Source organism: Molothrus aeneus, chromosome 29, assembly GCF_037042795.1.
Source record: "Molothrus aeneus isolate 106 chromosome 29, BPBGC_Maene_1.0, whole genome shotgun sequence".
NCBI classification, from domain to species: Eukaryota; Metazoa; Chordata; class Aves; order Passeriformes; family Icteridae; genus Molothrus; species Molothrus aeneus.
Window position 1 is genome coordinate 3,907,263 of NC_089674.1, and position 24,480 is coordinate 3,931,742.

Sequence of the window (24,480 nt, forward strand, 5' to 3'; positions counted from 1 at the left end):
GGATGGCACTGGGCAGCTGTGCCATGCCATGGGCAGCTGTGCTGTGCCACACTGTGCCATTCCATGCCATGCCACGCCACAGCACGGGCTCGCTGGGGAACAGTCAGCTGAGACTTGTCCTCCTCCCTGGGAGGAGAGGGGCTGTGAGCAGCACCCACGCTTTCCACAGCTGCTCCCGACCCCTTTCCCCGGCCCGTGCCCTCCTCGGTGCCTCGGTAACCTTTTCTGCCGGGAGGGAGGCCCGTGCGAGCTCCGCAGCCGGAGCGTTCCGCCTGCGGGTGACAATCGTGCTTTTGTTTTGCCTGGCTGCGAGAGGGGCAGGCGGGAATTTGGCTGCCCAGAAAGCTGCCGGGAACCCTTTCTTCCACAATTAAGCACCTGCTACAAGAGAGCAAATAAGCCAAATCATGCGGCTGGCAAACAAGCTTTACGTGTTCCTTCCCCGTGACCCACTCCAAGAAGCAGAAAGCTCCAGGCTCTGCGGCTCGGCTGCTCGCAGCTCCCGGGGCAGCGATTCCACAGCAATCCCGGGAGCTGCCTCTGCCGCCTCCAAACCCAAAAAGGGCTTTCCCCTCCCCACATTAGCGGCTCCATCTCCTTCTGCTATGGAGAGACAGATCCCCGTGCTGCGAGTTCGGTGAGGCTGGCGCCGGGCTGGGGGGGCCGTGCCGGGCCGGGCCGGGCCGGGCCAGGCGAGCGCTGCGCTCTGCGCCGTTCGCTGCGGCGCCGCATCAGTGCCGGGGCCTGATCCGAGCGCAGGGAGCAGGGCAGGCAGGGGGCCGAGCCTAGCGCGGCTCGGCGGCGGGGATGGGCAGGGAGAGGCGGCTGCAAGGCTCGGCCAGGGATGGCGAGGATCACATGATGCGGATATGCGGGGTCAGAGCGGTGCCCGCCGCCTTCCCGGCAGCCGCGCTGCAAAGATGACTCGGAGGTTTTTTGGTGCCCCGAGGGTTCAGATTTCGGGGAGATGCCCTGGGGGTGAGGAGGGGCTGCAATAAACCCCGTGGAGAAGGGGAAAAAGGCAGGACTGCAGCGTGTGGCCTGTGCTCGAAGGGCACGGAGGGATGGAGCAGCTTCGCCCTCCCCTCCCTGCGAGAAGCCCTGCGAGGGTTTGGGGGTGCTCCGGGGGGGCTGTGGGGCTTGTGAGGGGTCTCCTCCACCCCCAGCACCACACATGGCCCAGCTGGCAGCTGGCACCTCCCGAAATTTGGGGACAGGGAAAGGTCTCAGAGGGATGCAGGAGAGGGTGCACCCCTACCCCAGATCAGGATTGGGGGGCACGAGGGGAGGGGGATCGTATGCAGAAGAAAGATGGAGGTGAGATATAGCGGGGGTGGGAGTGTCATCCCCCCCTATGGATGTCACAGAGGATGGAGGGCAGGGTGGGGGTCTCATGCAGAGGGGGCATAGGGATCCCTGGAGTGCAGGATTGGGGGCCAGGATGGGAGGATTTTAGGGCCAGGATGGGGGTCCCAAGGCAGAACTGGGGCCACAACAGAGCCCCCTGAGAGGGAGGTTTAGGGGCAGGATGGGGTTGCATGGAAGGCAGGATTGGGGGGCACAGAGGAGTCCCCTGAGAGGGAGAATTAGGGACACGATGGACACGGGGGGGTCCGAGGCAGAATTGACGGAGCCCCCTGCAAGGGAGGGTGAGAGGACATTACGGGGTCTCAAGGCGGATTTAGGGGGAGGTGACAAAGCAGGGGCAGGACTTAGGGGCAGGATGGGGATCCCAGGGCAGGAGTGGGGGCCACAACGGAGCCTCCTGCAAGGGCCGTGCCGAGGGTCCCCATGCGCGGCAGGACGGGCCCGTACCCCCCCCGGGACCCCCCCCGTGTCTCTCCGAGCCAATGCGCGGCCGCGGGGGGGGCTCGGGGCGGGGCCCGGCCGGGGCCGCTTGTTTTTTGTGAATGAAAGGCGGGGCGGGCGCGACTGCAGCGCGCAGGGCGGTGCGCGCAGGGCCGCGATCCGCGCAGGGCTCCGCGCAGCGCAGCGGGCCGCGGATGCGGAGATCGGGGCGGCCGAGGCGCCGCCATGGGCCCCCGCGGGCCCGGCCCTGAGCCGCGCAGCCGTGCCCAGCCGAGCCGCGCCAGCCGCGCCGTGGCCATGTCCGGAGGGGCGAGCCCGGCCCCGGCCCCTGGGAGCCGCCGCTTCGTCTGTGTTGGTGTGAGTACCGGGGCACCCCCCGCGCTTCCGCTCCGCGCCCCGCTCCGCCTCCGCGCATCCTGCCCGGCCCGGCCCGGCTCCCGGACGGGGCACGGCGAGGGCCCGGCCCCTCCGGCCCACCCGCACCCCGATCCGGGTGGCTCGGGTTCCTCTCGCCGTGCCATCCACGCCGGCTCCCGGTGCTCTCCAGTCCCCTCGCCGTGTCCCGTACCCCCTCCCAGTGCTTCCCGTCCGCCTCGCGATGCCCCGCACCCCCGATCCAGGTGCTCCGAGCACCCCCAAGCTCCTCGCGGTGCCCCGCAGCCCCGATCGGGCGCTCCGAGCTCTCCCGAGCCTCCTTGCGGTGCCCCACATCCCCGGCCTAGGTCCTCCCCAGTCTCCTTGCCATGTCCCGCATCCCCGGTCTGGGTGCTGCGAGCACCCCCAACCTTCTCGTGATGCCCCGCACGCCTGGCCTGGGTCCTCCCCGACCTCCTCGCCATACCCCGCACCCTCTCCCTGTGCTTCTTGTCCCTTTTCCAATGCCCCACAGCCCCGGTTCGGGTGCTCGGAACACCCCCGAGACCCCTTGCGATGCCCGCACCCGCTCCGGATCCTCCCGAGCCCCTTTGCGATGCCCGCACCCGCTCCCGGTGTTCCCCGACCCCTCTGCGATGCCCCGCAGACGCTCCGAGCACCCCCGAGACCCCTCGCAATTCCCCGCGCCCCCAATCCGGCTGCTCCCCGCTCCCTCCCCAAACTCCCGCACCCTCTCCCGGTGCTCCCCGTGCCCTTTGCGGCGCCCCCGACCCCGGTGCCCGCCGCATCCCCAGGCCCCGGCCGTGCTGCAGCCCCGCTCGGGGCCCCGTTCCTCCCGCACCGCCTCCCGCCGCGGCCTCCACAGCCCCGGCTGCTTCCGCGGGGCCGCCGGGCCCCGCTCCTCCCGCACCCCGCGGCTGCCCCGGGCGCCCCGTTATTTTTGGGCATCGCCGCCGTTTCGGGGCGGTTTCGCCCCGGTTTGGGGGTTCTCCTCCCCTGGCGAGGTGCGGGATGGAGGATTTGGAGCCTGGGAGTTGCTAAGCGACAGCTCCCGGGGTGATGGTGCAGTTGCCTTGGCAACCGCTGGCTGGGAGCCTGGAAGGAGCAATTTTGGGGTTCTCCTTGGGGGGTGTGGGTGTGAACTGGGTGCCCGTGGTTTGGGTGGGGGGCTGCTGGCTCCAGCCCTGCTCCTCTGGGAAGAGCTTTTCCTTTGGGGGGAACTCCAACCTCTCGGCATCTGGGGTTATTTTTACTCTGCGGTGGATTTTGGAGCTGTTCTCAGGAGAAAAGTGATGGTGGGGAAGGCGAGGAGGGGGCTTGAGAAGGTTCAGCCCCTCCTGGGATGGTGTGGGTGAGGGGCTGTGACCCCCCCACTGTGGGGCCAGCAGAGCTCCCCAATGAGGTTCTGCTTTATTGAGATCCCCTTTTTATCCCTGCTGCTGTCCCCCTCTTCCCCTCCTCACGGCAGGCACTGATCCCACAAGGATTTAGCCCTTAATTCCCATGAGGCACCAGACTTTCCGAGCTGGCTGGGCTGGGGGTGGGCTGAGCTCCCCACGAGGGACAAACATCCCAAGTGCCAGCTGCGGTTGTCATTCCTGTGCCTTCCCCCTCCATCCCAACCAGCTCGGCTGACTCGGGAGCACGGCTGGGCCTAAAAATAACCTCAGCAAAGCTCGCCGAGCACTCACAGCCCCCAATCCCGGAGATCTCCCGGTCCTACAGAGCCCAGCTGATCCCTGGGAGGAGCAGGGGACAGGGGGTGGCAGCAGAGGGGGACGGAAATGGATTTTGAGGGGCTAATGGGGAAGGAGCCCACCTGCCCTGCTGCTGCTCCTGGTTTGCAATGCCCTTCGGGATGAATTCCCTGCATCCCAAAGGAGGAGGGGGCGTGGAATGCGGTGACAACCACTCAGAGAAGTTTTGCCTCGGGACCAGCCCGGTGTGGAAGCGCTGGCACCCGAAGTGACCTGGATTTGTGCCACCTGCCTTTGCCTCCAGCTGCCCTCGGGTCCCAGGTGTGCCCAGGGAGGCTGTGCACGGAGGGAGGCGCTAACATTGGGAAGTCCTTGCCAGGCTGCCGGTTTGGGGAGCTGTGGTCCCACGTGCAGGGCTCGGTTGCCATCGTTACCGGGTATTTTCGCTCACTGCGCTGGTGGTTTATTATAGCAGCTCAGGAGGCCGCTGCCAGGAGGGAGCAAGAGGGGGAAGAGATCCCTGGCCTTGGGAAGTTCAGAGAAATTGGGATCTGGGGGTTTTTGTCCTTCTTGCTATCCCAAGGGGGAAGAGATCTTTGCCATTGGGAAGTTCAGAGAAATTGGGATGTGGGTTTTTTTGTCCTTTTTGCTATCCCTCAATCCCTCAGTGCTTTTCCCCCTGGAAATGACATAATTAGTCCTTTTTGCTATCCCTCAATCCCTCAGTGCTTTTCCCCCTGGAAACCACATAAACCCTCGGGTTCATGCTGTGATGAGTTAATTCTGGCTGATTTAGGCTCTGGCTTTGAGCAGGGAATGGGTGACACACCTGGGCACACCTGGGTGCTGCTCATCAGCTTTGCAGCACCCACAGCACCGACATCTCTCTCAGGAGGGCTCCTGGGAGCTCTCCCAATCCCTGTGGCTTCTGAGCCTCTGGGAAACCTAAGGAGTTTCTTCTTGCTGCTCTTAGCTGAGAGCAAATGTCCCCTTGGGAATGGGATGGGAAAAGGGGGCCAGGTCAGCGTCCCCTGCCAGACAGCAGAGCCAGGCAGTGCCTGTGTGTGCACTCAGTCAGGCGGCTCTGGAAGCTTCTCTTGCAAATGCTGGAGATGGAGAAAAGGAAGAGGAGGAAGGGAGAGGAAAAAAAAAAGCCTCATCTCACATGAACAGGCATGAGCCTGAGAGCTGGGAGGGAGGAGGGCGCAATCCAACGCAGGCCATGTGTCTGACGTGGCACAGCAGCCACACTGCCACCAGAACATGAAATTTTAAAGGGGACTGGCGGGCACAGCGAGCTGGGAAGGGCTGGGCAGCTGCTGCAGAGCTTCCCCGAGCTGCCAGGGAGTGTCAGCATCCTCCTGCTTGTGCCCCTGTGCTGCCCTGGAGACAGCCCCTGGCTGGTCCTGGCTGTGTTTGCCGAGCCCTCGTTCCCCCCGCAGGTCCCAATTAATGGATTCTGACATGGATTATGAGAGGCCAAACGTAGAAACCATCAAGTGCGTCGTGGTCGGGGACAACGCGGTGGGCAAGACCCGGCTCATCTGTGCCCGTGCCTGCAACGCCACCTTGACCCAGTACCAGCTCCTCGCCACCCACGTGCCCACGGTGTGGGCCATCGACCAGTACCGCGTCTGCCAGGAGGTGAGGGCTGCCCAGGAGGCTGGGGGGGCTCATGGAGGCCCTGTGGGGATCCCAAGGAGGTGGGACTGTGGCTGACTGCCCGCGGTGGGGGCAGCCCTGCTGTTGTCCTTGTGAGGCGCAGGGACTGAGCAGAGCTGGATGGTTTCTGTTCCCCCAGGTGCTGGAGCGCTCCCGGGATGTGGTAGATGATGTCAGCGTGTCCTTGCGCCTCTGGGACACCTTTGGTGACCACCACAAGGACAGGCGCTTTGCCTACGGCAGGTAGGGACAGGCAGAGCCCGGCGCTACCCTGGGCAGGGAGGGAGGGAGTCCCCAAACCGGACCTTGACCCCTGCCTTGTCCCCTCACAGGTCCGACGTTGTGGTTTTGTGCTTCTCCATCGCCAACCCCAACTCCCTGCACCATGTGAAGACCATGTGGTACCCGGAGATCAAACACTTCTGCCCCCGCGCCCCCGTCATCCTGGTGGGCTGCCAGCTCGACCTGCGCTACGCCGACCTGGAGGCCGTCAACCGGGCACGCCGACCCCTGGCCAGGTGGGACCCGCGTGCCCCAGAGACCTCCCTGCCTGCCCTCCTTATCTCAAGAGCTCTCTTCTGTCAGAGCATCGGGGGGTAGGATGGTTGGGATGGATGTACATGAGATATCTCTGCAGCCAGGTGGGGAATTTGGGGTTTATTGCAAAGGGCCTGGGGGCAGGGCCCTGCTGGAAGCTGCCAGGCACAGCTCAGAGCAGGACTGAGAGAAGAGAGGGGGAGAGAGGATGAGAGGGTGAGAGAGTAAAAGGGGTAAGAGAGTAAAGGAGTAAAAAGGTAAGAAAGGAAAAAGGGTAAGAGCATAAAAGGGTAAGAGAGCGAGGTTCCCATTCCAATACAATAAATGTTCTGTGTTGAATATTCTGATTCTCACCAACCAATCCAGTACAAGATACAAATCCTACAGCATTTACATTCAGCCTATAAGAATCACTACATTACCATCCTGTGTTCCATTTTAAACCCTAAAAACTCCTCTTTGGGCCCCTTCTGCCAAGCTGGCAGGGTCTGCTCTGACCCTTGGAGCTGTCTGCAGGCAGAGGGTGTTGTTCCATCAAAAGGGGATCACCTTCAGCCGGCCACACCATTGTTTTCCAGTTGTTCAGTAACTGAGGGATCTCAAAGCTTGCTTTCATTTCAATCTCGCTTATAGTTCCCATATTCTCAAAATCTTTTGCCAGACAATCACATTGATAAGGCTTTCCTGTTTCATCTTCCCCAACACTCTTCATTAATTATCTCCTGTCTATTTCAGGCCAATTAAACCTAACGAGATCCTTCCCCCGGAGAAGGGCAGGGAGGTGGCCAAGGAGCTGGGGATCCCTTATTACGAGACGAGCGTGGTGGCCCAGTTTGGTGTCAAGGACGTCTTTGACAATGCCATCCGTGCCGCCCTCATCTCCCGCCGCCACCTGCAGTTCTGGAAGTCCCACCTGCGCAACGTGCAGCGGCCCCTGCTCCAAGCCCCCTTCCTGCCCCCCAAGCCCCCTCCTCCCATCATCATCGTCCCGGACCCCCCTTCCAACAACGAGGAGCGTCCGGCCCACCTCCTGGAGGACCCCCTGTGCGCGGACGTCATCCTGGTGCTGCAAGAGAAGATCAAAATCTACGCACACAAGATCTACCTCTCCACCTCCTCCTCCAAGTTTTACGACCTGTTCCTCATGGACCTGAGCGAGGAGGACCAGCAGAGCAGCGCGGGGCACGGCTTCGGGGCGGCCGTCACGGCGGCCGCCGAGCGGATGCTGCACCAGGAGGAGAGGCACCACGGGCGGGATTTCCTCCTCAGGGCCGCCAGCTTCGACATCTGCGAGAGCGCCGAGGAGGCCGGACCCGGCCAGCGCAAACCGTGCCTTAGAGCCTCCACCAGTGACGGGATCCTGCGGGGCGACCGCTACGAGAACGGCGAGCGCGGGCTGCGGCGCGGCCGGAACCTCTCCTCGTGGAGCAGGGCCTTCACCAGCATCCAGGAGGAGATGGCCGAGGACCCGCTGACCTACAAGTCCAAGCTGATGGTGGTGGTGAAGATGGACGCGTCCATCCAGCCGGGGCCTTTCCGGGCCGTGCTGAAGTACCTGTACACGGGCGAGCTGGACGAGAACGAGCGGGACCTGATGCACATCGCTCACATCGCCGAGCTGCTGGAGGTGTTCGACCTGCGCATGATGGTGGCCAACATCCTCAACAACGAGGCGTTCATGAACCAGGAGATCACCAAAGCCTTCCACGTCCGGAGGACCAACCGGGTGAAGGAATGCCTGGCCAAGGGGACTTTCTCGGGTATGGCCCCAGGAGCAGCAGCCTGGTCCTTTTTGGGGGCTCACAGGGCGGGTGGGGGCTCAGAGCTCCTGGCTTTGCTCCATGTGTGAGGGGGTGGCTGTGCCTCCCCCAGGGTTTTTGGTCACACTTTGCTGTGTGGGGATTTTTATCGCCTTTTTTTTTCCCTGAGAAAGTGAGTGTGAAGCCCTTCCCCAGGGTTTCCTGCTCCCCAGTTGGTCCAGCAGCTCTGTTTATTTATGGAAGAGCTGCAAAGGCGACTTCCTCCTCTCCCGGCCCGGATTTCACAGGGTCATCCTGATTTATGAGGGGCAAGTGCCCTTAGTACGATTTCCCCAGCTTTCCAGCGAGCGCCACGAGCCACCAGCACGAGGTGACATCCCAGGGGGACGTGAATGTCCCAGCCGCCCTCTGGCTGGATTTGTTTCATGGAGATGGATCCTAATATGGTCAGGCTGTCCCTGTCAGGGACAGATGTGTGCTGGCCCTTGCACACCCCTGGGAGAAGCTGCAGAGAGCGAGGCAGGAGATCCCCAGCCTCCTTCCCAGCTCTCCAAGGACCCAAATTTAGGTGTGACATTTCCTTCCTAGCAAATGTGGCAAATGTGCTGTGGGGTGACCTGGGAACACCCTTGGAACAGGCAGAGCACTGCTGAGGCTCTCCCCTGAGCTCCTCTGGGCTGGCAGGGAATGCTGGATAAAAATGAGCGATATTTTAGGGAAAAATACAGGATTTGTCCCCTTCCCTCTGCTTTCCTTGGGGTGAGGTGTTTTGTGGCTGAGCCCCAGGTCCCAGCAGCGCCCCTGTGCTTGTCCCCAGATGTCACCTTCGTGCTGGATGATGGTGCTATCAGTGCCCACAAGCCCCTGCTCATCTCCAGCTGCGACTGGATGGCCGCGATGTTCGGCGGCCCCTTCGTGGAGAGCTCCACCAACGAGGTGAGGAGAGCCCGCTGGGAGGGTGGCAGGGCTGGGGACACGGCCAGGAGGTGACAATGTGTGCGTCTGGCAGGTGGCACTCCCTCACACCAGCAAGAGCTGCATGCGGGCGGTGCTGGAGTACCTGTACACGGGGCAGTTCAGCTCCAGCCCCGACCTGGACGACATGAAGCTCATCATCCTCGCCAACCGCCTCTGCCTGCCGCACCTGGTGGCTCTCACAGGTGAGTCTGGGTGGCTGCAGCACGGCAGGGTGGCTGTCACCCCGTCCCAGCCACCCCTGAGCCTGTGTGTCCCCCCCTGTGCAGAGCAGTACACGGTCACCGGGCTGATGGAGGCGGCGCAGATGATGGTGGACATCGATGGGGACGTGCTCGTGTTCCTGGAGCTGGCTCAGGTAGGACAGGAGCCGGTGCTGCAGGGCTGGGGGTGCTCCAGGTGACACACAGAGGGGTCTGGCAGGGCTGGGGGTGACACAGAGAGGGGTCTAACAGGGCTGGGGGTGCTCCAGGTGACACAGAGGGGTCTGGCAGGGCAGGAGGTGACACACAGAGGGGTCTGGCAGGGCTTGGGGTGACACAGAGAGGGGTCTAACAGGGTGAGAGGTGCTCCAGGTGACACAGAGGGGTCTGGCAGGGCTGGGGGTGATACAGAGAGGGGTCTGGAAGAGCAGGAGGTGGCACAGAGAAGGGTCTGGCAGGGTAAGAGGTGCTCCAGGTGGCACACAGAGGGGTCTGGCAGGGCAGGAGGTGACACACAGAGGGGTCTGGCAGGGCAAGAAGTGACACACAGAGGGGTCTGGCAGGGCTGGAGGTGCTCCAGGTGGCACACAGAGGGGTCTGGCAGGGCAGGAGGTGACACACAGAGGGGTTTGACAGGGCAAGAGGTGCTCCAGGTGACACAGAGGGGTCTGGCAGGGCAAGAGGTGCTCCAGGTGACACAGAGGGGTCTGGCAGGGCAGGAGGTGACACAGAGAGGGGTCTGGCAGGGCAAGGAGTGACACACAGAGGGGTCTGGCAGGGCTGGGGGTGCTCAAGGTGACACACAGAGGGGTCTGGAAGAGCAGGAGGTGACACAGAGAGGGGTTTGACAGGGCAAGAGGTGCTCCAGGTGACACAGAGGGGTCTGGCAGGGCAGGAGGTGACACAGAGGGGTCTGGCAGCTCCAGGAGCTGGACAGCCAGGTCTGGCCTTGGATGTCCATGGAGCAATGAGGTGAAGCCCTGGTGCTGGCCGTTCCCGGTGGCCCTGAGCTGGTGTCCCGTCCCTCCCCAGTTCCACTGCGCCTACCAGCTCGCCGACTGGTGCCTGCACCACATCTGCACCAACTACAACAACGTCTGCCGCAAGTTCCCCCGCGACATGAAGGCCATGTCGGGAGGTGAGTGGCAGCCAGGGGGAGGTGACAGGGGGGGTCCCTGCGGTCCCGGCACCGCCCTCACGCCCCCGTGTGCCCGCAGAGAACCAGGAGTACTTCGAGAAGCACCGCTGGCCGCCGGTGTGGTACCTGAAGGAGGAGGATCACTACCAGCGGGCGAAGAAGGAGCGGGAGAAGGAAGACTACCTCCACCTCAAACGGCAGCCCAAGAGGCGCTGGCTCTTCTGGAACGCCTCCTCCTCCCCTTCTTCCTCTCCTTCATCGTCGGCAGCCACAGCCTCCTCTTCCTCCTCCTCCTCCTCCTCCTCGGCTGTGGTTTGAAAGCCCCGTCCTTGCCCTGGGAGGAGACGGGGAGGAGGAGGAGGAGGAGGAGGAGGAGGAAGGGTGGGATGCCCTGCCCCAGCGGCGGAGCAGCGGCAGCGGCCCCGCAGCAGAGCAGAGGGGCGGCCGCTGGGGAGGGGCTCAGCCCTGCTCCCCCCGCGGCGGGACCGGCAGAGCCCGAGCAGCAGGAGGAACTCGCGTTTACAGGAGCACCAGGGCTGTGCTGTGGTTTCATTTCGTGTGGAATTTTCGTTGGAAATTGGTTTTGTTTTTCGGAACATCATCAGCATGAGGAAGAAGAAGATGAAGAAGAAGAAGAAACACATCCAGCTTCCACTTGGGATTTGGAACCAGAAGCTCTGGGATGTGGTTTGGGTGTCTGATGGCATCTCACCACCTGGAGCCACCGTGGGGGTCCTGCCACCCCCTTGGACTCGCAGCAGGGTCAGGCACAGGGCAGGGGACCCTGGCCCCCAAATGCCTCCAGGCACTGCAGGATTTCCCCTACAAGTGGGGTTTGTCCTAATTCAGGGCATGGAGAGGACCAGAGTCCTCTCCTCCCTGTTCTTAACTCTTCAGTTTTGTTTAGACAGAAACTTAAAGCAAAAAAAAGCCCCAAACCCAAACCCAGTCCCTCAGTCTGCCACACCAGAAACCAACCCTGAGCCCTGGGCTAGGGATTTTAGCCTGGAAGGCTCCATTGTAATAAATGGTATTTTAAAAGCCCGGCGTGGTCCCTGTGTGTGTGGGAGGAGCAGCTGGACAGGCACATCCCTGTGCCAGGCTGGGGTGATGCCATCCCCCTCTTCCAGCGCTCCTGGGACGGGCAGGGACAGCCAGGCCTGGCAGGACCCACCCCTGCTACAACACCAGGTGGCTTTTCCATCGGACTGACTCTGCCTGTCCCACTGTGTCCCTGCAGGGCTGCCAGGCAGGGCAGGAGGCACCCGAACCTCCTCACCCTCCCCAGCTGGGATGGGGAAAGCTCCTTGGAGCCCATCCCTGCAGAGGCTGCTGCTGGAGGAGCACCCAGGGATGCTCCTGGTGGCTCCCACCCCACACTGCTCCTCTGGCCCCTGCAGCACCTTGGAGCCTCCCCCTGTGCATGGCCGCCCTCAGCCTCGCTGCAGGAGCCAGGTGGCTCCTCACCCTCGGTGTTGTGTCCCTCGGCAGCCCCAGTGAGCAGGTAGGACCACGACTTCCTCTCCTTTTCACACAACCTGGGCACTCACCGCTGCTTCTGAGTCCTGTTTGCCTTGCCCAGGCCAGGACCCGAGCCCTGGCACTGAAGCCTGCGTGTGCCCAGGCCTGCATGCTCAGGGGGCACAGGGCAATGCCCAGGAGGGGCCCCTGGGCACGAACCCTCCGGGCAGCTCAACAGCAGCTCCTGCTTTTCACCCCAGCCCCACGCTCCTAGGGAGCAGCTGCAGGGGCGTTTTGGGGGGCTGAGCAGAGCCCTTTTGTCACTAAGCACTGCATGGATTTGCAACACAGCTACTGCAACACACAGAGCCCTGGCTGGTGGAGCCGGAGCCCCTCGATGGCACAGGGACGGTGGCACTCCCTGCTCTGGCATGGGGCTCTGGTCTGGGGTAAAGAGAGGCCAGGATGGCTGCTGAGGGCTTTCCCTGGCACAAAGGACCCTTGGGGACTGGTGGGGACCATTCCTGGTGGGGTGGCTGAGCATTAATTCCATGGGCTGAGTCCTCAGTGCCACGTGGAGCAACTGGTGTCCACTGGGACCCTGGACCTTGGTGGCCATTGAGACCCCTCACCAGAGTTCTGGGGGGAAAACAAATCAAACCAGACGAGAAAATCAGGAAAATTTTTTTTTTTTTTAAATTAACCCTTCATAAACAGAAATGTAAAAAACTGGAGAAGTAGACTGGCTGGGCCAGAGCTCTGTATAAAACACACAACCATGCATAACAAAAACAATATTTTTATAAAGCTTTTAAGTTAATATATGTAAAGTTTACAATTACTAAATAAATACGTACAAAAGTTCTGCTTGTCTTATTGGAGGGTGGGGGAATGGGAGCAGCAGGGAGGGTGCTCAGCACCCTCCCACCATACATGTAATGTACTGGGTTGGACTGGGGTGGCAGCTCAAGTAAAGCAGTAGTTTTCCCAGCTGTTTTCCCAGCTAGGTTGTCCCTGAGCTTTGTGTGAGGTGCAGTGCTTGAGAAATTGCCCTGGGATGGGCAGGAGGTATCACAGTCACACACACACTCTGTGCATTCACCCCTCCACGCTGAGGGACAGCAGAGCCACCCCACGGCCATGGGGCTAACCTGGATTTTCCCCTTCTTCTCAGCTCTGGGGAGACCCCACCTGCAGCTCTGGGGCCTCCACAAGGATGTGGAAGTCCTGGAGCAAATCCAGAGGAGGCCACGGAGCTGGTCCAAGGGCTGGAACCCCTCTGGAGCCAGGCTGGAAGAGCTGGGATTGTCCAGCCTGGAGAAGAGAAGGCTCTGGGACACCTTCAAGCCCCTTCCAGTACCTAAAAGGGCTCCAGGAGAGCTGGACAAGGGCCTGGAGTGCCAGGACATGGGACTAGCTTTAAACCAAATGAAATTCACATTATATTAGATTATACAAAAAAGCTCTTCAAAATAAGAGTGAGTAAAGGCTGCCCAGATAAGCTGCCCCATCCTGGCAATCACTCAAGGTCAGGCTGGACGGGGCTTGGAGCAGCCTCATAGGGAGGAAGATGTCCTTGGTCCTGGCAGGGGGCTGGGCTGGGTGACCCCTGCATTGTCCCTTTCCCCAGGCAACCCCAGTGTCCATTGTGCAAATCAATCATTCCCTCTGTCCCCTCCAAGTGCAGTTTTAAACTGGCTCCTAAGAACAAGCAGAACCATGTAAACAAAAAACAAAAATAAAAACATAACAAAACAAAATCCAAAAACAAAACCTAAAAATTTAGGTCACCATCAGCAGCCCAAGACCCCAGCTGAGCTTGCAGAACCACCAAGCATGCAGAATGAAGCTTACTTAGAGATGTTCTAGAAGCAGAAGCCATTTCTTGATGCCAGGAATCCTTTGAAAATCAAGGATGATCCAGTTCAAAAGCACAGGGTTTGCCAAAAACCCTTCTCTGCACCCAAAGAAATCTGGGTAGTACCAATTCTTCCAAGATAGCTGGTCCAAGGCAGATTGAAATTATTTAAATCTCTTGGTGTTGACCCAGTGAAATCAAGAAACCAGCTTGGATTCCACGAGAACATCGAACCTGTAACTCCAGCAGAGAGGAGCCTGAGGCTTGTGCTTCACATGAGGACCAGCTCCTCCTGGCTCAGCTGAACTCGTGATGGCTTCAAAAGCAGAGGAGCACAGGACAGCTACAAACAGCTACAAGCCAACTGTTCTGAGTCTTTCACATGTGCAGAGCGTGTGCCCTGCTCCTTCAGCTCGTTTCGTACTGAAAACGTCCCTCCTGGACCAGCGTCTCACTGAGGGCCTCTGCCACCCCTCTGAGGCTGAGGCGCACCAGGGTCTCCAGCAGGGTGTTCACAGAGGCCTTGGAGCCCTCCTTGTTCTGCCACCTGCACATCATGTTGTAAAATTCATCCAGGGACTCGTCCATGGTGATGTCATTGTCCTCCAGGTTCAGGCTGCGGCCAAATCTCTTCCAGTAGGCTTTGGGCACCTTCTGCCCAAAGGTGTAAAAGTAGCTCTGCAGCGCTGGAGGGGCAAAGGGACAGGTCAGAGCATGGGCAGCAGGGACAGCAATCCCAGCCCCAGCATTTCCCCGGGCCCCAGCACTCACCTCGACTGGGATCAGTCCCTGGTACTGGAACCAGAGTCCTCCAGGGTCTCCCTCTCTGACTTGGCAGCATCACCTGCAACGACAATGTCACTCCTGCGATGACAGTGTCCTACAGCACCCACCAAGCCCCAGCAGCAATGTGTGACTAATGGGGATTGGAGACCCTCTCCCTCTGTCCCAGGGCTGTTGGGGCAGGAGATCACTACCCATGCCCAGGACATCCATGTCTGATCACACCCATGCCCAGGACATCCATGTCTGATCAGCCCCGGGACATCCATGTCTGATCAGCCCCGGGACATCCATGTCTGATTACAACCAGCCCCAGGACATCCATGTCTGATCAGCCCTGGGACATCCATGTCTGATCACACCCAGGACATCCATGTCTGATCACACCCAGCCCCAGGACATCCATGTCTGATCAGCCCCAGGACATCCATGTCTGATCACACCCATGCCCAGGACATCCATGTCTGATCAGCCCCAGGACATCCATGTCTGATCACACCCAGGACATCCATGTCTGATTACAACCAGCCCCAGGACATCCATGTCTGATCAGCCCCAGGACATCCATGTCTGATCAGCCCTGGGACATTCATGTCTGATCACACCCAGGACATCCATGTCTGATCACACCCAGCCCCAGGACATCCATGTCTGATCAGCCCTGGGACATTCATGTCTGATCAGCCCCAGGACATCCATGTCTGATCACAACCAGCCCCAGGACATCCATGTCTGATCAGCCCCAGGACATCCATGTCTGATCAGCCCCGGGACATCCATGTCTGATCACACCCAGCCCCAGGACATCCATGTCTGATCACACCCAGCCCCAGGACATCCATGTCTGATCAGCCCCAGGACATCCATGTCTGATTACAACCAGCCCCAGGACATCCATGTCTGATCAGCCCCGGGACATCCATGTCTGATCACACCCAGCCCCAGGACATCCATGTTTCCTCCCTGCAATGGCAGCAGCCCCTGAAATGGGGAGACCAGAGCTGTGTTTGCTCAGCATCAGCGTTAAATCCTCCAAGGACTCTCTCGACTGCCACGAGCAGATTTGCCATCCTGACCCCACAAAGAGAGCCTTCACCATCTCCCTGAGCAGCCCAGCCCTGGAAGCCCCCCAGGATGTTCAGATCTTGGCCTGGCACGCTGGGGCAGGGGGTGCCACTCACGTACCTGTCTCTCTGCTGCCCTGTCCCTCTCTGTCTGTGTGTTGGTGGTGTTGTCACCTGTCTCCACGTTCTCTGTCTTGCACCACAGCAGCTTCTGAAACTGGAGTTCAGCGGCAAGGGAGAAACACAAACTGTGGTGGTTTGGGAAGGCAGGAACCTGCCATGGATCCCAGGGCACGGATCCTGAGCTTGGAGGAGCTCTGGGCGAGCACAGCCCACCCCTACCCTGGGATCTCCATTGTGGACCCTGGATGTGCCAGCACTGCCACCAGGAAAGTGTTAATGGCACTGAGGAGGGGGCTGGAAGCACCCAGAGCACCACCAGAGAGCCTCCTCTGCTTGGCCCAGCTCTAGCACAGCCCTGCAGGGATGATCCTCGTCCCCTGCTCCTCCAGCCTTCCCAGGAACTGCTGGGTGAGACTCATCCCCTGCTCCTCCAGCCTTTCCAACCAGATGAAACTCATCCCCTGCTTCTCCAGCCTTCCAGGAACTGCTGGGTGAGACTCATCCCCTGCTCCTCCAGCCTTTCCAACCGGATGAAACTCATCCCCCAGTTCCTCCAGCCTTCCAGGAACTTCTGGGTGAGACTCATCCCCTGCTCCTCCAGCCTTCCCATCCGGATGAAACTCATCCCCTGCTCCTCTGGCCTACCAGAAACTGCTGGGTGAGACTCATCCCCTGCTCCTCCAGCCTTCCCAGGAACTTCTGGGAGAGACTCATCCCCTGCTCCTCCAGCCTTCCCATCCGGATGAAACTCATCCCCTGCTCCTCTGGCCTTCCCATCCGGATGAAACTCATCCCCTGCTCCTCCAGCCTTCCCATCTGGACGAAACTCATCCCCTGCTCCTCTGGCCTTCCAGAAACTTCTGGATGAAACTCATCCCTCTGCTCTTCCAGCCTTCCAGAAATTTCTGGGTGAGACTCATCTCCCTGCTCCTCCAGCCTTTCCAACCAGATGAAACTCATCCCCTGCTCCTCCAGCCTTCCAGAAACTTCTGGATGAAACTCATCCCCTGCTCCTCCAGCCTTCCCATCCGGAGGAAACTCATCCCCTGCTTCTCCAGCCTTCCCATCCAGATGAAACTCATCCCCTGCTCCTCCAGCCTTCCCAGAAGCTGCTGGCCAAGTGGGGAGCAGTGGGGAGCAGAGGGAACGGGGGACATTACCCCAGCCCACAAACAGAGCCATTCCCCCCTGCCATCCCAGGAACTCACAATTTCATAGGGCTTCTGGCTCGAGGATCTCCCATCCCCTGGAAGATGGAAAGAGCACTGTGATCCCTCTTCCCCCAGGCAGGACCCTCTTCCCACTCTGCCCACACCGGGTGGGTGTTCCTGGGCTCTCTGTTTCCACTCTGCCCACACCAGGTGGGTGCTCCCGGGGTCCCTCTGCCCACACCAGGTGGGTGCTCCCAAGGTCTCTCTTCCCACCCAGCCCACCCCAGGTGGGTGTTCCTCGGGTTTCTCTTCCCACCCAGCCCACCCCAGGTGGGTGTTCCCCGGGTTTCTCTTCCCACCCAGCCCACACCAGGTGGGTGCTCCTGGGGTTTCCGTTCCCACCCAGCCCACACCAGGTGGGTGCTCCTGGGGTCTCTCTTCCCACCCAGCCCACACCAGTGTACAGCCCCTGGCCAAGGTGGGTGCTCCAGGGGTCCTCTGCACTCACCTGGGGAGCTGCAGTGGTGTTTGCAGCAGCAGAAAGCAATCCCACTCGTGATCCCAACTATCACAACAATCCCTGCAATGATGCTGCCCACGAGGTCTGAAGCAGATAAAACAAGGTATGAGCAGCTACTCCTGCTTCAGCCTCAGCAGCAGCTCCCACCCCACCCCTCAGCCCTCCAACAGCTGCTCCACTCACGGGAGGGGAACGTGGCCGTGTTAGGACCGCACTGGAGGTCACTGTAAGGCGTGCAGGGTTTCAGCATCACTTGGCTCTCGGGACACCTGGGAGAGGGGACACAGGGCGGGCTCAGCAGCTGTGGCTCAGCAGCACAAACCCCACAGGAGCCACCACGGCCCCAGACCCACCTGGGCTTGCACTTCTGGCACATCTCACAGGGGTGCTCCGGGGGGCAGAAGGTGCCGTTCCTGCAGGCACACACCGTGTTCCTCTGGGGCTGGCAGGGACTCAGCTCCACCTGATCTGTGGGACAGAGGGGACACAGCTCCACCCTGGCTCCTCCTCTCCCAGCCCCGGGCAGGACCAGGTTCCTCCCTGCTGTTGAGTGCCACCTTTTCCTGCCCCACAAGGGAAAAGCAGTGCCTGGATCAAACTCCACCAGCAGCTGCCAGTGCTGCTGGGAGCCTCATCCTCCTGCTCTGTGTGGAGTCTCAGCCCAAGCTTTGCATGAGGGATGCGGCCTTTAACAGATGTGGCAGCCCCAGCCACTCTCTGGGGACACTGCAGGTGACACTGAGCTCTGAGAGAGCTCAGCTGGGCCCAGCCTGAGCCACCAGCCCTGCTCCCCCCAGCTCGTACCTTCCCTGCACTTGGAGCACTCCTGGCACGACTGGAAGACGTTGGGATATTCCATGTATTCCCCGAGTCCACAGGGCTCACACGTGCTGGAGCCTCCCTGCTCCTCACACTCCTTGGTAAGGTAGGTGCCTGAAGAGAAAGGGAAACTCTGAACACACAGGGAAGGGGCTGGAGCCCCAGGAGAGGCTGAGGGAGCTGGGAAGGGTCTGGAGCCCCAGGAGAGGCTGAGGGAGCTGGGAAGGGTCTGGAGCCCCAGGAGGGGCTGAGGGAGCTGGGCAGGGGCTGAGCCTGGAGCAAAGGAGGCTCAGGGGGCCCTTGTGGCTCTGCACAGCTCCTGCCAGGAGGGCACAGCCGGGGGGGCCGGGCTGTGCTCCAGGGAACAGGGACAGGAGCAGAGGGAGCGGCCTCAGGCTGGGCCAGGCAGGCTCAGGGTGGGCACTGCAGGAATTTCCCCATGGAAAGGGGGCTCAGGGCTTGGCACTGCCCAGGGAGGGTTGGAGTGCCCAGCCCTGGAGGTGCCCCAGGAAGGGCTGGACATGGCACTCAGTGCCAAGGTGGGGAGTGGGCACAGGTTGGATTTGGTGGCCTTGGAGGGCTTTTCCAACCTGAAGGATTCTGTGATTCCACCACCAGCGAAGCTCAGAGGCAAATGAGCCAAGAAAAGGAAAATATTCCCAAAATGAGTGCTTAGATCCATGATAGTGGAGCAGGGCAGAGCTGGAGCCCTGCTGCCCCTCAGGAGGAGCGCGGACAGGAACAGGAGCACGGAGAGGCTGCAGAGGTGGGATCAGTGCTGAGACCAGCTCACCTGCAGGGCACTTCTTGCAATAGACACCATTGCTTTTCCTGTAGTAATCATCTTCCCCTCTCCAGACTAGATCCAGGGAATCAAAGCTGTCCCTCTTCCTCAGGGTGACAGCACTGGCTTCCCAAGGGGCTGCCTGTTAAAAAGTACAGAAAACCTCGGGTTAAAAACCACCCCAATCCATTGGGCAAGGGGAGAAAGAGCAAGGTGAGAGTTGCTGTGCCCAGTGAAGCAGGAGAGGAGCTTTGGGATGGCTCAGAGCCACCTCAGCCAAAGGCACTCCCCACAAAACAGGACCAGTTTTTCCTTGGCAAAACCAAGAAGAGATCTGGAGGTTTGCAGGGGAATTCTGCCTGCCAGGTTATCAGCTGGGCAAAGAGTCGCTAACGACCCCTTTCCTTCCCAATTTCTGAGAAGGACCCCTTTCCTTCCCAATTTCTGAGAACGACCCTTTTCTTCACCAATTTCTGAGAACGACCCCTTTCCTTCCCAATTTCTGAGAACGACCCTTTTCCTCCCCCAATCTCTGAGAAGGACCCTTTTCCCTCCCAATTGCTGAGGACCCCTTTCCTTCCCAATTTCTGAGAACGACCCCTTTCTTTCCCAATTCCTGAGAACGACCCTTTTCCTCCCCTAGTTTCTGAGAACGACCCTTTTCTTCCCCAATTTCTGAGAACGACCCTTTTCTTCCCCAATTTCTGAGAACGATCCTTTTCTTCCCCAGTCTCTGAGAAGGACCCTTTTCCTCCCCCAGTTTCTGAGTGCACCAAGAGCCCCAGTGGAAGGGAAGAGTCGGGAAGAGGAAGGGTTTGTGGCAGGAAACAGCCCCATGTCAAGGCTGGAAGGCGGCGCCGGATCCCAACATTAACCCCTGGGCTGTCACTCTGGGCTCCCAGGGACAGCCTGGCCTCGTGTTTTCCCTGTTATTCTGGTGAGGAAGAAAAGTCACATTTCCCTCAGCTCTCCACACCCTTTTTGTGCTGCCTCAGGGTCGATGCTCAGCAGGAATGGCCGTTTGTCCCCTTAGGCTTTGGGGGCTTTTGGGCACCTCAATGTCCCCAATGGGGACAACCCCATCGGCCTCTGAGCCAGCACAGAGCTGCTCCATGGATATCCATGGATAAAAAGCTGCATATCCATGGATATAAAGCTGCCCCTAGCTCACCGGGGCGGCAGGGACAAACATGTCACAGCCTCACGGGCTGCAGGAGACACTTCCCTCCCATCCCCTCCCCAACACGAAGGGTGAAGTTAAAGCAAATATCTCTGCCATGAGTCAGAAGCTGCCTAGAACACCAAAACAATGGAGTTTGCAAACTGGTTCCTGCCCCCTCCTCCTCCGGAGCTTCCCGCCACAGGAAAAGGCAGAAGTGGCTCCAGCAGGTCAGGAAAGGTCACGGGGCTGCGTGATGGTGACACCAGCCAGGCCCGTGCCTTGGGAAGGCTGGCCTAGAGCACAGGCTGGACAGAAAAATAAAGCAGGGATTTATAAAAAGGATCTCCTCAATGGATCCACCTTGGGCAACACAAGAGCCCAGCCAGGGCTGCACCCAAGATGAAGCAAAATGGTCACAAAATGGACGGCCAGTCACGAGGTCTCTCGCTTTTATAAGTTTTGGTCCATTAGCATAGTGGAGTTAATTGTCCAATTATATCTTTACGTTAAAAAGTCCCATCCTTCCTGTTTTTCTCTCAGTTCACCATTGTTTATGCTTTTGGGCCTGCAACTTGTATCGGTTGTCCTTGGCCCCAGGCTAGAAAAGGAATTGTTTTGTCTAGCTGCTCTGTGGAGAGAGCTCACCACACTGAATATGAAGCTCAGAGCTGCACACCTAGGCAGCGCAGAATCTGAAAAATATGAAAGCTAAAACTTAAGGCATCAGGGCCATGGCAAGGACAAACACCCACCACGACCAGGCCACAGAACGCCCGAGCCCTGGCCAGGAACGGGGCCAGATCCTGACCCTGACTCAGAGGGATCAAATCCATGTCCCTCCAACACCTTCTGGCTCTACTGGATCTGCCTTTGCTCCCCTTTTCTCCAGCTAGGAACGGCTGCAAGTTTGTAAAATCTTTTATCCACTTGAGGAGCTCCAGCCACAACAGCTTCACTCATTCTGGTCTTGGAAGTCCTGGAAGTGAAGGGACAATTTGTCCCCCTTCCATGGGGGAAAAAAAATCCACATTTCTTCCCCACCTGAACTCTGCCATGCTGTGAGGGTGATCACAGCGACACCACAGCATTTTCTGCAGTTTGGGAGGGCCCCTCAGCCACAGGATTTCATTTCTTTACTGTGAAAAATGCGTATTTTATGATTGGCTTTTCGCAAATATTATAATGAATATGATATGTGTTGTGTTAGAAAGTAATGCTATGTTAATTCTCTTAAGTAGTGTGTTCAATATAGTTTTAGGTTATAAAAAATGTTAAAATAGAAACTGTGCTATGAGATAGTTTTTTAAAATAAAAAAATAATTCTTTTTAAAGAAAAGATAGTAGGATACTTTTTTTAAAGAAAGGACTTTTTTTAAAGAAAGGACAAAATAGCAGCCACAGGACACCTGAATCTTTCAGAGAAAAAGAATTTATTGCCCTCTTATCAGAAGAAACGAACTTCTTCCTGCCTAGAAGACGCCACCATTAGGATTAAGAGAAAGAAGATGACGATGACCAGAAAGAATCCTGTGTTCGAATGGAATTTATGCATCATGTATGGGGTGTATGAATAAGCAACAGGCTGTTGTTTTTAAGGCTTAATCCTTTGTTAACATGGGTCCTTTTTCGGGCTCGTGCTGCCCAGAAAAAGGTACCTGGACTGTCCATAACTTTGTCTCTATTGTCTCATATTGTCCTAATTCAAATTGTCCAAATTATTATCACTCTAATTGTATTACTGTTTTTATAACCATTTTATTACTATTAAACTTTTAAAATTCCAAAAACAAGAGATTGGCGTTTTTCACATTTACAGAGAACACAACACGTGCACGATAAGGTTATCAGCCCACAGCACCCTGCTGCCATCCCTGACCCAACTATCAGTTGGAGAACCCAGCACGGTGGGTTTGAGGAGTTTTCACCCACAGTAAACAACTGGAGAAAGCCTGGAGGCAGAAGAATTAGAGGCGCAGGAATCCTTCATCAGCTCTTCCTCTTTGGGGGATCAAGTCTGGAGAAAAAGCTCGGGAAAGCATCAAACTTTGAACTTCCCCTGCTTCCATCCCCGATTTGTTTTTCTCCTGAGGTGATCCCAAAAGGAGTTGGACCCTGCAGCCCTGGCTGAACTGCGGAGATGAAAGAGGATGAAACACACCCACAGCCTCTGAAGGCAGCAAGAAAACCGGGATAAAAGCGGTGCCAGGCAGGCACCTGAGTCACCTGCTCCAAGGACACAGGGTGGGATTTCCCCCTGGAATTCCCGCAAAGCCAGCAGAATGTGAGCTCCATCCTCAGAAATGGCCTGTGTCCAGCCATGAGGCAAGAGAGAGGACATGACGCAATATCGGACCATGCCATGTGAATCACCACCGAGCAGCTCCCCATCCCTCATAGGAAAAATGGGATAAAAAAATAAAAAAAAATCCCTGAGGCCTTTACCGGAGTGCCCTTAGGCAGTGGGTTTAAGGCTTGACTTTACCAGGCCAGTCTAAATAAACTCTGCTGAGCAATGTAGGGAATGAATTGGATGAGAAGCTCTCTCTGAAAACCTGTTTGGGGCAGCGCTGATGTAATTCCAGCCTGGGAGCAGCGCCCATGTGCTCCTCCACTGCCGTGGCTTACAGGCCAGCCCTGGCATACAAGTCAGGGCAGGATCTCTGGGATAAAACTCAGGATCCTCCTGACTTCAAGTGACAACAGAGTTCAGGTATTCTCCAACTCTACAACATCCAATCCACGGGGAAATATGATATGCCCAGGTGGAATTTTGTGTCCTAAATCCCTGTGCTGAGGGTTTGGACATCGTTTGGGCAAGTTGCATTCCTGCTCCGGGAGCATTCCTTGTGTTAAAACATCCCAAAGGGGTGTAGGCGCTGTCACCAGATGCCAGCGCGGAATGGCAAACACGGCTTGGGAGCGAAGGGAGTGGAAATCCCCTTCCCTGCCTCGGCAGTCAGAGTCAGGTCCAGTTTGCCGCCTTTTATCACCGTCACAGTCCCCCCGGGGCCATGTGCTCGGAGCCGGGACGCTGAGATCGCTTTTCCCACTGAAAAAATTCCCCGTCCAAGCTCTGGCATCTCCCCCCACCCCACTCCCGGCCGAAGCCTCGCGTCCTCCCGGTACCCCGAACCCGCTGTGCCGTGCCCAGGTGAAGCCCCTGCTCCGCCTGTCCGTCCGAACCCCCCGGGTCCGCCTGTCCATCCGAACCCCCCGGGTCCGCCTGTCCATCCGAACCCCCCTGGTCCGCCTGTCTATCCGAACCCTCCTGGTCCGCCTGTCCATCCGAACCCCCCTCGTCTGCCGGTCCATCCGAACCCTCCTCGTCCTCGCCGACCCATCTGAACCCCCCTGGTCCGCCTGTCCGTCCGAACCCTCCTGGTCCGCCGGCCCATCCGAACCCTCCTGCTCCGCCTGTCCATCCGAACCCTCTTGCTCCGCCTGTCCATCCGAACCCTCCTCGTCCTCGCCGGCCCATCCGAACCCCCCTGTTCTTCCCCTGCCCATCCGAACCCCCCTGGCCCCATGGCTTCCACCCCTCCATCCCCCGGGCCAGGTGAGCCCCACCGCCCCCGTTTTCCCCGCCGCCTCCAGACCAGGTGAGCGGCCCAGCCCCCCCCACGGCCCCCGGAGCAGCTGAGCCCCTCCGTGCCTCAGTTTCCCCGACTCACACGAGCCCTTCCCCCGCAATCGCAGGTAAAGGCGCGGCCCATTCGCCGCTCTCCGCAGGCAACCCCACCCCTCTCACCTCCATCCAGGGGCACCCCCCGTCCACACAGCCCCCGCCGCTCGGCCGAGCCTCACCAGGGCAGCCCCCCGAACACCCCCATGCCCCCTTCCCACCCGGACCCCGTCCCACTCCGCCGCTCCGAGCCCCCCGACAGCGCGGCAAGTCTGGGCATGTCGCGACAGCACCGCGCAGCCCCGACAGGGGTCCGGACCCCCACCGGCCGCGCTCCCGGAGGGTCCCCACAGCCCCACGAGCCCCGTCCCCACTGACCGTGAACAGCAGCAGCAGCAGGGCCAGCCAGAGCCGGCCCCGTCGGGGCCAGCGCATGGTGAGCGGAGCGCCCTTCTCCTCACGGCGGGCACGGAGAGGGCACGGAGAGGGAAAGGAGAGGGCACGGAGAGGGAACGCAGCGGGCACGGAGAGGGCACGGAGCAGGCACGGAGAGGGCACGGAGAGGGCAAGGTCCGGACGCCACTCTGGGACAACCGCCTCTCCCCACGCCGCCGAGGAAAATGAATTAATGGTGCCGAGCTTGAGCCTTTATAGGACTGGGCGGGACGAGGCGCACGAAGGGGCTGACCTGGGGCTGTCCCACCCAGCGCTGGTCTGCGAACTTCGCGTGTTCATTCCATCGAAAACCGCTTAAACTCTCGTGTGCGGTTTGGTTTGCCCGAGAAGCCGAATTGGCTTTCGCTGTTCCCCTTCTTTTCAGTTTTTAGCCACTCGTTATTTTCGCTCACCGCTCAAGCGACCAAAGAAGTTTCGAAACAGCCGAATGGCACGGGAGCGCTCGGGAATGATTTCTCCGGGTGTTCCTTAAACTCCGGAATTTTTTCCCGATCACTCACCGGACTGGAGCGAGCAGAGCC

General features: G+C 59.2%; 2 protein-coding genes across 5 annotated transcripts; one reads left to right on the forward strand and one right to left on the reverse strand.

The window, feature by feature from the left end:
* The first annotated feature begins 449 nt into the window (after window positions 1-449).
* RHOBTB2 (Rho related BTB domain containing 2) lies at window positions 450-12,480 on the forward strand. Of its 4 annotated transcripts, none has more exons than XM_066567253.1 (10): window positions 453-637; window positions 5,324-5,525; window positions 5,683-5,786; window positions 5,876-6,061; window positions 6,816-7,840; window positions 8,658-8,776; window positions 8,850-9,000; window positions 9,085-9,173; window positions 10,051-10,156; window positions 10,236-12,480. In XM_066567253.1, the coding sequence occupies exons 1-10, from the start codon at window positions 606-608 to the stop codon at window positions 10,472-10,474; spliced, it is 2,253 nt and encodes a 750-aa protein (XP_066423350.1). In that variant the 5' UTR covers window positions 453-605; the 3' UTR covers window positions 10,475-12,480. The 4 variants fall into 4 exon arrangements, with proteins under 4 accessions (XP_066423349.1, XP_066423350.1, XP_066423351.1 ...); XM_066567255.1 differs by lacking the exon at window positions 453-637 and adding an exon at window positions 2,050-2,166; XM_066567252.1 differs by having other exon boundaries at window positions 450-637; window positions 8,850-9,173.
* Window positions 12,270-23,957, reverse strand: LOC136567600 (tumor necrosis factor receptor superfamily member 10B-like). The gene is made up of 10 exons (XM_066567256.1): window positions 23,882-23,957; window positions 18,729-18,861; window positions 17,921-18,049; window positions 17,470-17,584; window positions 17,300-17,385; window positions 17,105-17,200; window positions 16,654-16,691; window positions 15,444-15,539; window positions 14,247-14,319; window positions 12,270-14,161 (listed from the first exon to the last, which is right to left on the reverse strand). The coding sequence occupies exons 1-10, from the start codon at window positions 23,936-23,938 to the stop codon at window positions 13,884-13,886; spliced, it is 1,101 nt and encodes a 366-aa protein (XP_066423353.1). The 5' UTR covers window positions 23,939-23,957; the 3' UTR covers window positions 12,270-13,883.
* Window positions 23,958-24,480: the final 523 nt, after the last annotated feature.

What these genes read in the sequence shown, in the direction of transcription:
- RHOBTB2 (XM_066567252.1), top strand. Translation starts at nt 606, where the DNA reads ATGGAGAGACAGATCCCCGTGCTGCGAGTTCG. An exon ending in AGGCGCTTTGCCTACGGCAG is followed by an intron (nt 5,787 to 5,875) that starts GTAGGGACAGGC and finishes GTCCCCTCACAG; the next exon opens with GTCCGACGTTGTGGTTTTGT. An exon ending in TGTTCCTGGAGCTGGCTCAG is followed by an intron (nt 9,174 to 10,050) that starts GTAGGACAGGAG and finishes GTCCCTCCCCAG; the next exon opens with TTCCACTGCGCCTACCAGCT.
- LOC136567600 (XM_066567256.1), bottom strand. Translation starts at nt 23,938, where the DNA reads ATGCGCTGGCCCCGACGGGGCCGGCTCTGGCTGGCCCTGCTGCTGCTG. An exon ending in TGCCAGAAGTGCAAGCCCAG is followed by an intron (nt 17,386 to 17,469) that starts GTGGGTCTGGGG and finishes CCCCTCTCCCAG; the next exon opens with GTGTCCCGAGAGCCAAGTGA. An exon ending in CACGGCCACGTTCCCCTCCC is followed by an intron (nt 17,201 to 17,299) that starts GTGAGTGGAGCA and finishes TATCTGCTTCAG; the next exon opens with ACCTCGTGGGCAGCATCATT.